At 38.9% G+C, this 14,066-nt stretch overlaps 1 protein-coding gene across 2 annotated transcripts in view; it reads right to left on the reverse strand.

Annotated features, from left to right (window-relative positions):
* The window catches only part of LOC115571034 (rho GTPase-activating protein 23-like), a 68,693-nt gene that overhangs the window by 40,174 nt on the left and 14,453 nt on the right, over nt 1-14,066 (reverse strand). The window contains exon 1 of one of the 2 annotated variants that reach the window (XM_030400035.1): nt 5,342-5,553. The exons of the other annotated variant lie outside the window; for it this stretch is intronic. Within the exon in view, the coding sequence (XP_030255895.1) occupies nt 5,342-5,395 (54 nt within the window). The 5' untranslated portion in view covers nt 5,396-5,553. Of the gene's footprint in view, nt 1-5,341; nt 5,554-14,066 lie in introns of those variants that run through there. 2 annotated transcript variants of the gene reach the window in all.

Below are 14,066 nucleotides of genomic sequence, written 5' to 3' on the forward strand. Positions count from 1 at the left end.
CAAGCCCCTCCCCCTGACACACACATACACACACACACACACACACACACACACACACATGCACACACACACCCTGTGAATATATGAGGGGAGGGGGGTAAGTGCTTGTTAGCTCAGAGACACTTCATCATTGTAATTGGGAAAGTCACTTAGCGATATTGCTTTTTCAGATTTCTTCACTGCTGATAATGCTGAACTTTTCCCATTAGCAGATACAGAGAGCAAATGCAATCTGTCAACTCTGCCTGTTTATTCTGCTTTGCACTGTGCAAAATGGCAATGAACCAAGTGGCAAACTTATGGTGGCATTTGTATTTGATGGAAAACTGCCCTAAATCTTTTTTTCCTAAACTTTGTTCCTGCTGGACACTCCATCCTTCTAATCACTAAACCATATGCCCTGCAGTACTGCCCATTCCAGGCAGTATGCACTGTGAGTGAGAGTGAGACTTGGACAGGTAGCCAGTTATCACATGACTTACACATTTACTTTAGATAGACATAACCATCACACGAACATTATATATTCCAATCCACCTAACCTTCACGTCTTTGGTAGTGCCTGACTGATATGTTGCCATTACATCATGATGTCATAAGTGTTGTCTTTTCCTAGTTTTAAAGGCTACATAACAGTCAAGTGATGTCATTTTCTGGACTGACAGACAGACAGACTGTTCTACTTGTGTCTTTATCCATCCACTTTGTTATTGTATCCACATTACTGATGATCATTTATCAAAAATCTCATTATGCTAATATTTCATTATTATAGTCATCCCGACAATGATGCCACAATATTGATATTGAGGTATCTGTCCAGAAATATTGTGATATTTGATTTTGTCAGATTTCAGACTATTGAGATATATAGTGTATTGCAATATATGGTAAAATCATCATGATACTATTGAAAGCCATTTCACCCAGCCCCACTTAATAGCTAAATGTTATGTATGCACACATACGCATAAAACTAAGGCTGCAACAGCAAACCATAATGTGTAGATACTAAATACACTAAATAGAACAGGATAATATAAGTTGTATTAATACTTAATTGGTGCCAACAAAGCCAACAAGTCTGCCATTGATCTGTCAGCATAAAAGTTTACAGGTATACAAAAAAGATCTCAATAAAAAATGACTGAAACTATACTGACCACAGTTACTGTTTTCATTATACGTTTATATCTCAGCGAGGAAGCAAGCAATAAATCAGCATCAGCCAGCTGCATCAGCAACTGTTTCTAATGGAACTGTTACAACTATGACACCAAAGCATCTCATCCTACTGGTCCATTACGAATCCGCTGAATCATTCGCCTGCACTTTTATAGAGCTAATAGAGCTCCATGCATTATAAGTGATTGTACAGATGTTGAGATGCTGACGACATCATTATTTTTTCAATGATTACTGTTGAATAGGGTACCATGAACTAAGACCCTCCACTTTAGATGTCAGTAGCATTTACTACAAACAATCAATAGAGGATCAATCAACTGGAAATGCCATACAGGCTGACATTATTTCTACATGATCATTAGAATGACTAAGCTCTAAAGAAAGCAAGGAAATAGTCCTGATGCCAGAGTGCTTTATCAATAATTAATTCATTAATAAAACAAGTCCTTTCAGAGCAAACAGGCCTATTCTGAAATCCAGTAGCTGCCTGAAAGAGAAATACCACTGTTTTACTTCTGTGAGCACGTGAAGTGAAACCAGCACAAACTAATCACCCCTTTCGGCCTGGGCTGAGGGCAAAATTTGGCAGTAAGACATATAAGGTAAGAGGAGCCTGCTCGACTGAACACAAAGAATCTGATGGGGAGGGTTGGCAAAATAGGAGGACCATATGAAACATGAATTCATGAAGTATACAGAACTTAAAAAAAAAAAAAAACAGCAATGTATTTATGTTGCCAAAAGTACTGAAAAGGTTTGTGGGGGTTATTGCTCAAGGTCAACTGACCTTCAGCAGCTGTTTTGATTATTGATGAATCACTGAAGGAATTCTTAATGGCAAATATCATCTGGTTCCAACTCTAAAATGTGAGAATTCAAAGCTTTTCTTTGTCATATGTGATAACATAGTGAAATTGTTTGGTTTCTGGACTGATGGTTGGCTAAAAATAGGAAGATATCAACCTGAGCTCTGGATAATTTTCTAAAATCATTTTCTGATATCTCTAGAGAAAACAAGTTAAATCAATGATGGCAATCATTAGTTGCAGCCCTTTCTCTAATGATATGCTGTATACAACTGTATTGACCAGCCTGTCCAGAGCCCTCTCCCTGAACCTGTGGTCACTAGTCATCTCTGACTGGTCATCGCACGTAACACATGCTGCAGAGACGTGCTGTGCGGTCGTGTCCAAGTTGACTGATATATAAAAAAAAATCTACCAGCCAAGCATATTTTTTTAATGGCCAAAATAATAAACTGCTTTTTTGTGTGACATATATGTTCATTTCAGTACATTCCATTGAGATAATAAGGTATAATGTTGACTACAAACTTAAAAAAGCAAATATATTTTTACAACACTTAGTCGACTCAAGGTCAACCAACATTTGATCTCTCTACTTTAGTATTTATTTACTATCAAATGTACATAAGGTTCAAATATAAAAGTACATTTAAAGGTTAATCAGTTTAATCAACTTAAACTTCCTCAATAGACTCCCCACTCTCTACTACAAGTAGCAGAAATAAAAAAAGGTTTAGCGGTAAACTAATTTTAATAAATCCTACTTTAGCTCTAGTCTAGCTACCTTTCTCTGTATGTAGTCACCACTGTAGTCTCGCTCGATATCCCACCCACAGGACTATCTGATTGGTTATACATCACAAGTAAAAGCAAAAGCCAATCAACAGTGAAGACTACTGTGTCATGGAGACTGAGCTGCGGTGAGAGCTGAGCTATACGTGGAGGGGAAAGACGTTGGAATAAAAATCACAATCTTATGATTTGGGGATTTTGCTCTAAAATGGTTAGATTTTGCCATTGATTTGCATTTTACATGTATGATGAACTGTGGGGAGGTCCCTGTGCGTGTTTGTGTCAAACTCCGACACAGACAGCACCCCTCTAGTATCACGTCAGTATAAGTAAGTTTTTATTATCATCATTATTATTACCAATGCATAAATATTTTGGTACAAACATTTAACCACCAGTGTGTCAAGCAGCCCTCAGCCCAACTGGCTTTGGCACTTGGCATTCATTTTTCAGACAATGGATACTAGTGCTGTCACTTTGAATTTCTACGGTCAAAGGTTCATTCGAACATCGGAATAACTTAAATATTCAAACTGTAAGACCTGTTTGGGCTCAAACTCCTATTCTGTTTGAATACGGATAAACAAATACAATACACTGATAGGTATATCTTTGAATTTCAGACATAGTCACATTAAAGGGACATTTCATCCCAAACTTTTTACTCTTACCTACAGTGCTATTGATCCACCTAAAAATGTGAAAAATGGAGAAATCAGCTGAAGTAGCTGACTCACTCTGACACACTCAGCTCAACTTAAAGCATCATGAATACATTGAAAAAAACGTATCACCACGAAGAAGGAAGTGAATGTTTTTGGGCACTTTGAACACGACAAGCAGATTGCCAACTAGTTCCATTCTACTGGAGAGAAAGCAAAAAACTCTATAACTGATATCCTCAAAACTCAGTAACTCACACCAAAACAATGTAAATGGATAAATAACACTAAAGGTATGAGGTAAAATATGTAATATTTGTGGGTGAACTGTATCTTTAACTATCTTAACTGTCTTATGCTAAGCTAGGCTAACCCCGACTCCAGTTCTGTACTTAAAACATAGATATGAGAGTGACATTGACCTTCTTTTTCTCCAAAATGTTTAACTTTTCCTTGTCTCCCTTTTAAATCAACTGAAGCCTGAATACACCTATTATCTGCTGCCTAATAACAGGTTATAAATCTTCTATAAACTGACTGTCAATCTCTCTGTGCCATTGTCAGAAAAAGTCACAGTTTGCAACTCTTGATTTGGAAACTCCAACACCGATGGCAGTTATCATACGACCCATGACCCCGATGCTAACTGGGCCATGACACGATCCCACAGTAATAAGATGTGAATAATACGAAAACCACACAGTGAGTGGAGAAAAATAGCTCATCTGAGCGAAGAACAACGAGTCGTGTGATGGGAGTGATCAAAGTAATGAGAGATTGGAGAGAAAAATGTCAGAATCCAGACTAGAAACAGGCCTCATGAATATGCACTGTTTAGATCAACCAGTGCTGGTAGTGATTGTTAAGAGGAGGAGGATATTTCTGAAATGTTGTGTCATTTCTGGATGAATGTTTCTCCGCTGAGAGAAGACTAATGGCTACAATGTGCCTTCTGTCGCTAACTGTGCATATGTGGGCTGGCATATGGAAATACATGCATTCCAGCCCAATTTCTTATTGTCTCTCTGCCCACCCACCCGTACCCTATCATCTCTGCACCGAGAAGAGGGTGGGGAGTGTAAAACTGTCACAGCGAAAATATGTGCTGCATTCCCTGAAAACATGGAGCAATGATTCTGTCATTTGCAGAGTTCAATATATGATCCTCTGGTGAACAAAAAAAAAAAAAAAAAAAAACATGGGCTGTGTTGAAGACAGGACTCCAAGTATGTGGAACTAGCTGCAAGTTGTCAGATAGATTAGTGTTGTGCAGTTGAGCATTTTGTCTCTGCTTTCAAACAAAACAGTGCATTTGAAGTCATCACTTATTCATGGATTAACATTATGTGGGTGAACAGCCTGCAGCCTGCACTTTTGTTTCAAGATGGGGAATTTGACAAGTTGCATAATACGCGGACAAGTGCCTGAGAACATCCCCCCCAAAAAGGACTTGTGCTTCTGGAGGAGACGACGAATGCTGAAGCTATGCTAGCAGTTAAGTTTTATGAATACTGGGATGTCAAGTTAAAACTTTAACTGACACTTATCATGTGATTACGACGCAAATTTGGGCAATGGGGGTTATATGAAAAATTAATAAAGTGTCGCCTTTAGTAAAAAAAATAATATATATGGCGAATTTAAAGGGCTTTTACGTTATGGACATGCTGTTACACCTTGCACTTCAGCTAAAGTGAAGATTAGCACCTCGAACATATGCTTTTATCTATTTTGTAGTTGTTGGCACCCGAGGAAAAAAAATGTATTTGAAAGAGGAAACTCATAACACAGGTGAAGAAACACACAGTACAATGAAATAAACCTAAAAGCACTTTAAGTCATCACTGACAGAAGACACCAAAAACATATTCAGAATATTGAGTTTTGACTTACTTCAGTGTCTGACTGAGGTGGAATTCCAACAAGGCAAAAAGCAACTCCATTCATTGGGTTCTCAGCGTGTGGTGAGTGTAAACCGAAAAGAAAAAAGAAATGTGTTCGGGCTATTCAGCTGTCAACATTGTGGCCATTTCTCTCAAGTACTGTCTGGGGGACTGAACGGTCCGCCTCTCCCTCTCAGCACAGCGTAAACAGTCCCGCTACGAGCAGCGTCATGCGGCCATATTAAGACACAATAGTAGCGGAAGTCGAGCAAGTCGGACTTCAAAATAAAGGCGTCAGTTAAGACCTCGCCTTTGAGAAAGAGCACAATCTGTCAATTGACTTTTTCCATAAACAAAAGGAAAGGAACCCACGGGTCCAGAAATCTTATCATCCTCAGCAGATCATGACGGGATGCAATAAACAATACAATATAAAGGGTATAACTAGTATAAAGGAATGGCAGAGGCAGAGCTAATTTTGAAATACATTAAAATATAAAACCAATCTATGTATTTTATTAAATAAATTCTTTGTTAAATCTATACACACTTGAGTAGACTACATGTGTCCTCTGACAAGAATGTGATTTGAGCGACAGACTTTTAAAAAGCACTGTAAACACAATTATAATTTCAATAATATTGTCAAAGGCGCACTATGAAGTTAGCATTATTCAGAATGACTGAATGAACAAACTTGCCTTAAAGGACAACACAATTTCATACAGTTTTACTGTTTTATTCTCATTTGGCGGACCCTGCCACCTTTCAAGCTTCAACAGCGTTCAAGGGACCTTAATTTTCTCTGACAACAGCATGTTTATTCAGTTTTAGAAAAATTCATATCGAGTTTGTATTATTTCTTCATAAATATTGTAAATATCAAAATTCATAATTTGAATTTCTTCTCCAAAACTGCGCCCTTTGAAATTAAATCACCTTGACTGGCTAACGTTACATGTATCTTCTACAGTGGTCTTATAAGCTGACACAAGAATGTAATTTGCGCCATAGGCGTAGAAAAATATCACTGTAAACACTATGTAATTTAGATAATATTATTAACATCCAATGAAAGCACTAGTTCCTCAGCAGTGGCACTTGACACATATACAGTGTGTGGGTGGGAATCTCAGTCCGTCATTGGTGGCTTACCTCCAACAACACAGTACCATGCAACTTTATGCATTTACACTGAAATTCATTTTTCACCCTAAGACAGCTCCATTGTCAGAGATTTCTTCATTTCTCAACTGAATATAATAAGTACACATATTTATAAAGGTCACTGGTCATTACTTTCTCTGCACTGATTTACAGATAAATCTTTATGTTAGCTAATGGTTAGCTGATGATGCCACAGTAACCTTAGCAAGTAAGCCTACTTGTAGCTCTTTAAAATTGAGTCAGTGAAAGTAGCTGGAAAAGCAATGTAGTTGTGACAGAGTGTCTGTTAGCAACACTACAGCCTTATCTTTGAAAATGTTGTGTATGCTAGGTGTAGCTATCCTCCAATCATCAACAAATGGTGCAATGGTAAAGTATGGTCATTTATCTCATATTATAATATCTAAAGAATGAGAAAGAATTTAAAAATCCAGGATTCATTTCCTTCTCAAAATTGTTATTAGCCTATACATACATACATGTCATTTTTAGGAGACAAGGTTGCCAATACCATCCCATCAGTTAGTATGTACTCTTGACACCCATGGCACCAATAAATACATCTCTGGAGGTGCCTTAAGTTTCAGTGTGTGTGCGACCCACCACAATTTCACAGACAGTTGTTAAAAGTAATTATCACTCGATGTTGCCAATCTACCCCTGCTACCTGTTTCGGTACACAATGTTTCAAAACTGGCACCTTCATGTAAGGCAACTCGCATCGTGATACTTCATTATACTGATAACTCAATATGATGACTCAGTCAGGGAGCCATATAAACTGGTCTTGTAAATTGACCCAATTGGAAAGAGGAAAGCAAGAGTGCCAAGATCATCTCTAAAATGGGTGACATATGAGTTTATGAATCTCCTCAAAAACCATTGGTCAAAGTCCTGACATTGAGCATGTTCATTCTTGACCTTGAATCTTTTTTTAAAATCCTAAATCAAGGTCCACTTGCCTGGTAATTTTTGCATGTGCACACATGCTGACCATTTTCCAATGTAAACCATATGTTTTATATTGATTCAATGTGTTTCAGACAGCCATTGGTTTCCAAAGGATTTATACAGGTTGATCACAACATGTAGGGACTCTATATAGACCTTGATCTAATAATCTGAAGTTAAGGTGTATTTACTATCTTTCACCACAGCTTGCAACCAAGAACTGGAAGAAGCTAGTAAGTGAACCCTTAATTCAGGTTATTTTGTCAAACTACTAAATACAAGGTTAGGGATGAACTTTCATGCTCAAATTTGTTTGTACAAATACTAGAATATGAAGAAAATAAGTGGTGCTAAATATTTTTTTCCCCTTTCCTCTCCTCATGATGACATTTCCTTCCTCTCCTCTGCAACAGATTTCTGCTCTGGAGCTCCCAACTGACCTTTTTAAAATGGAAAGAGTCAGACTGAAATGGATCACTGTTCAGGAAAATAGGAATGTTTGCACTGGGATTACAACCCATGAGATGATAACAGGACTGACCGGAAGAGACAATATTCCATAAGTGTTACCATACATGTGATTATATTGTCTGTCTGAACAAGAATATGTACTTTTGTGCTTGCAGGCTATAAAGTCTGATATACTGCCTTGAGGTGCCCAGACTGAAAGGACAATCTGAATACCGAGGGAAAATAAATAGTTACACACAGAGTAAACATTCTATCATTGACAGATTGATAAAGTACTATATCTTATCAATAGTAGTGCATAGCCCCCTTTCCCACACACTATGTGACTTGCTCTGTCATATGTCAGTACTGTATATGGACACTGACTAAACATGCATTCATTCTTTATGTTCAATATCTGTTTCCTTAGGCTCTAAACTCCAAAGTGAATTTCATGTCCAAGCACACTCCATCCGCACAGGTGTTTTCACTTTCGCTGCCTGATTAGGGATTTCACAGGACCCAAGTTCAGTATGTAGGTGTGCAGGTTCTGAAATTACATTAATATACTACAAATTATACTTCTAGATTATATATACAAATCTACAGCACCAGGATGATCAGGCCTGGGCTACTTTCCAAGCTGCCAGATTGACAAAGCAAAAGGAAAAAGATGGTGGGACTCAGTCAGCAAGGAGCCTGGACAAGGTGGGATAACACACTGCTGTGGATGATCACTAGTCGGATCACTGGTGGGCTGACATGTACTGCATCAGATTTTTGGTTCCAGTTGTCTGTGACACCTTACCAAGTCCAGCAAACCTTCATACTTGGGGCAGACTGAGAGACCTACCTGTCCTGTGTGCTGGAAGTGGATCCCTGAAACAACATCTCAGCAGCTGCCCCAAAGCCTTGGCCAATGGTCGCTACTGCTGGCGCCACGACCAGGTGCTCAAGGCAGTTGTGGAAAGAGTCACCACAGCAATTCAGACCAGCCAACTCCACCCCAGAAGGAGAACCATCCCTTTCTTCAAGGCTGGAGAGAAGACTTATTCCAAACAAGAGACAGGACCTGGGCAGATTGTCCAAAGTTCCCTAATCACATAATGCACACGTGACTCCGCCCAGATGTGATCATCTTCTCAGACTCCACCAAGCTGGGAAAAACACATGGAGGAGGCCCACAAGAAGAAGCTTGCCAAATACCAGGAGCTGGTGGAGCACTGCAGAAGCTGAGACTGGGGGGCTCTCTGCAAGCTGATGAAAGTGGGCTGCGGGGGGGTTTGCTAGTCAATCTGTCAAGCTCTGGCAGGACTTTGACAAAGCGGAACTACGAAGAGGGAGGCCATAAGTTCCATCACTGAAGCTGCAGAGAAAGCCACTAAGTGGCTTTGGATACCTTAATGACCCCATGAACAACACTGATGATGCATCCCAGCCCATCCTAGAGATGTATCTTGCAACCCAATAAAAAACAACTATTGGAAGCCATCAAAACAGTGAGTTCACGAGTCCAAGTCACAAAATAGCCACAAAGAGTCCAAATCTCTGTTATACAGTTAGAATTCAGCTTTACTTTGACTGATTTGTATAGTTTCTTCATGGCCCATTAAATGCGCCAAAGCCCAACAATACCACAAATACTTGCTTTGAATGACATCAAAAGGATTTTTTTTAAAAACAAATTAAACACATTATCTGTTCAAATTTGGTACATAATTTCAGTGTAAATATTTTGTGAATTTGCAGATAAAAGCATTGAAGAAAAGATGTCCCTTATTTTGATGAAAAAGTGTAATCGACAGTTTTGACGACAGTATGTTTCTCATAAACCTATCTGCTGCGACAGTATATAGAGACAGGGTTGCATGACCACATTCAGCTTTGGAGATTGGTCCTGTGAGTAAACCTATAGTATGAGTATGTCATTTCCAATCAGTGTGCTTGTCAGTTGACCTTTTCTGTGGGACTGCCGTCTATTGTTTTTGTTCACAAACGTGATTACAACCTGGACTGCTTGTTGTATCTTTTAATATTTTCTTGCATATCCATTTTGTCTGTCTTTCTATCTGTGTGCTGTGTTATGTGTTATGGAATTAAGTGGGAGAATTGTCATGCCTGAAGGAGTGTGTGTGTGTGTGTGTGTGTGTGTGTGTGTGTGTGCGTGCGTGTGTGTGTGCGTGCGTGCGTGCGTGTGTGTGTGTGTATGTGTGTGTGGTGGTCAGTGGAGCGAGAGACACAGCCCCAATGCTGATGTTGGCCGACAGTGCCCTCAGGACAGAGGAAAGAGCATGCGCAAACATGTACATATATTCACACAAACACACACACACACACGCACACACACTGAGTCATTATGTAATAACAGGGCACAGAATCATAGAAAAAGAAGAGAGAGGAGCTGAGAGTGTAGATGCCTACTCTCATACACCCTCTACTGGCCTTGCACTGCTCTCACAGTTACACACTCAAACCCTGATCATCCACTTCAAATCATTATAAGTCTGTGACAGGCAGGGAACTCATAATGCAAGAGCTTCCCCTAATGAAAACACACACACAAATACATGTATACACACACACACACACAGACGCACACAAACGCACACACACACACACACACACACCTTATTTTAAGCTGGTGCGGACCTATTCAACCATCCAGTGTGTACTAGATGATGGATGAGACCATGAATTGATAAACAAATTTCACTGCAAACAATTGTGTCACCATTAAAGGAAAAAAAAAGTCTTTACATAGAAGTTTAATAATTCACTTCTCTCCTGCTCCTTTACTTCCCTTCTGACATGCAATCACGCATCACGGACTACGGTTAAATTCTGTTATGTAAGCACTGGTCCGATGACATCCCCTGACCTCATGACATCAGATTGGGATTTTGGATGCGTGTCCCACCCGCTCTGTAAAGTTTGATTTCATTTCAGATTACTCTTAGGGCATCAGGAAACTACGTACAACCTTTCATAATATTGAAAAGCTCTGTAACAATGTTTTCCATCATTGGACCCAAAAAACTATTGAAACTCATTGAGGCTGGCAGATTTTAAATGACCTACTGCAGCAGTATGTCTATGTGACAAAAAATGACTTCCAAATAAATAATTGAACAATCAATGCAGCAGGTAATTCAATTGATTTAAAATTAATTCAAATGAAATGACTCAATAAATATTTCAGTAAGATTTAACTGAAGCCAATGCTATATGAACTACATGAGCAATACAATACAGGGCCAACCCCTTTGCATTCATTGACAGTATGTTCTGATGATAATGTAAACCTGAATGTTAACAATAAAAACTGCACACAGTGATTCTACCTTCATCTAGTTTAAAGGTAACTCCACCAATTTAATACATTAAAGTGTGTTTACAGGTCTTGGGGATTACTACTGCATATTATGTGAAAAAAAGTAGTAAGAAGCCTTTTGTGAAATTGGTGGATTTACCCTTTAAATCAGCGTGACAAGTGTGACCCAGATTGCGATTCGCAGATAACAACACAAAGAAGTTAAGAGACAATTCACTGTGAAGTGTTGTGTAACAAAGATTTGCTAAAGCCTTAAACTCAGCCAGAGAAAGTAGATTGCTCACTTCAGCGTTTTTTTTTTCACACAACTGAAAGATGCTGTAGTAAACATAAAGGTTGTGTCATTACTGTTCACACATTCGGGTTAGACTGTATTTATCACACACAGAACACAGTGAAAATCCTGAACAGAAGTGAAACTAATGTGAAAGCACTGTGGCCCATGTCAGTTTGAGCTACCTTTATTTACCCCTCTCTGTGACATGTACCGCCTTTGTTTGGGAATGCATGTTTGTCTTTTTGAAATCAAATATTATACCCAACGTGGATTAAATACGATTGCGGATTAATTAGAATTACTGTATCTGATCTTCCATCAGAGGAGATTAGCAGCAATCACTGAAGCCAAAACATCCCAAAACAAAGGCTTCCCGAAAATTTCTTACACCAAGAATCACCATTAAGGACACAGCAGCCTATATTCTTGATCCTAACACCGCCGTGCTCCAATAAAAACAAGGCTTGTGAGGTTTTAATCTAGACATTGTGTTGGAAAGTGATGATTGTCAGGATGAGGAGGGAGGGTGTGTGTGTGTGAGTGTGTGTGTGTGTGTGTGTGTGTGTGTGTGTGTGTGTTCGTATGGGGGGTGCTGTGGAAGCACTAATCTGGCCGTGTTTTGAAAAGAGTTTTATCCCCACTGCAGGGGGTTGTGGAGACCTGAAATCCACGTCCTCCAATCATCCCCCCAGTCACCCCCTACATGTACCCTGTGACCCCGCCCCCGTTAACCCTCTTTCCTTACTCCCCATCTTCCCTTTGCCTCCTGCTACAGAGGCTTTACACTGATAAATCTCTCATCTACCACGTTGTTTTAGACGCCTTTTGTTCATTATTACCTAACCCTATAAATGAATGGCAAAAACATTCCACAGCAACACTGTCTATTGCCAACTGAGGAAATTTGCCATAGGAATGAAGTAAGATGACATGAATAAAATAATATATGATTACTTTTGCAATGGCCAATGTTAGCCCATAAAAAGTCTCTTGTTGGAAATGTTTTTATCCGTGGAGTCCATTGGCCTGAGATGTAAACTAATCAACATTATGCTAAAAAAATAAAAAAAACACTATTCTCTATGAGTTAAAGAAAAACACAACAAGTAACATACAATAAAAAATAGGCTTTAAGCATTCTTTCAATCTTTGGATATTTTTATTTTGGAATTAAAATCTAAAATAGACAAACATCTGTTCTGTTATGTTGTGGCCTAGCATGGAAACAGAGAGGCTGGTGTGAAGTGTGTGTGTGTGTGTGCGTGTGTGTGTGTGTGTGTGTGTGTGTGTGTGTGTGTGTGTGTGTGTGTGTGTGTGTGTGTGTGTGTGTGCACATTGGGGGAGGGTGGGTGACACACCCATCTGTCTATTTACAGCAGCATGGGGAGATTTCGCTAAATATCTAATCCATCTAATCCTCCTCACTACTGACAGAACATGTCGTGGTGCCAAGTGACCCCTAGAGGGTGAGCTAACTGTTTGCTACTGCTGGGAAGGAGGAGACGTGTTTTCACCCAAAGAAGAATGAATGCTCGTAAACACGGAGGAAGAGTTTGTACACAAGTGATGGATGAACGGATTCAGTTCATACTGCGGAAAGATATAATAGATTTTATGTATACACACACACTTGAAACACACACACAGCTCTCTGTGTGAGCGTGATAGAATGTGACCTCTCCATCGTCAGTGTAACTTTTCTGTGGAGATAGGCTGTCCTGTCCTGATCACATGTAAATTGCTGATTGAATTAGAGCTCTGTGGCTTCAGAGAGAGGCCTGTCTTTACAGCACTATCACCTTACATCAGTGTCACTCGCCGGCAGCCACAGCGAGACCACAAACTTACATCTCCGGACTTCATGTGATCTATACAGCTGGATAGAAATGACAAGTTTCACCAAAGCTCAGTTAAGTTAAGCTATAGGTGGCAGTTTTTGTCAAAATACGCTTTCATTCATAAGAAGTGACAAAGAATGTTTTAAACTATCCTCTGAACAGGTGATTCATAAAGTGGGATTCAGGTACCCCCACAAGTCCTTGAGGAGTTCTGGAAGGTCCCTAATAACAACAGTAATCATTTATCTTTAGTAAAATGACCTCCATAAGTATGACAGTAACAGAATGCATGACTATATTAATAATGGATTTCATACACTTTCTATAATAAAACCAGAGAAGACCCTCGGCAAAATCATATCATATCAGGGGCTGTGGTCTAATTTGTGTCAGATTAGCGGAACACAAACCAACCCACCTTTTAAGATGAACATGAATATATATATATATATATATATATATATATATATATATATATATATATATATATATATTTATATTTATATTTATATTTATATTTATATTTATACATATATATATATATATATATATATAGTTTTTATTTTTTATCTTTTCATCTACACACCTACCTTATTGAAATGTTTTTTGTAATGTGTTTCATGTTGACCGTGTGAAGACCACAAGCTGAGACACTGTAATCAGGCTGTTCTGTTTTATACAAGTGCTGCTGGAGTCCTTCACATGAATGTGTCTCTCTCGT

This window comes from Sparus aurata, chromosome 20, assembly GCF_900880675.1.
Source record: "Sparus aurata chromosome 20, fSpaAur1.1, whole genome shotgun sequence".
Lineage (NCBI taxonomy): Eukaryota > Metazoa > Chordata > Actinopteri > Spariformes > Sparidae > Sparus > Sparus aurata.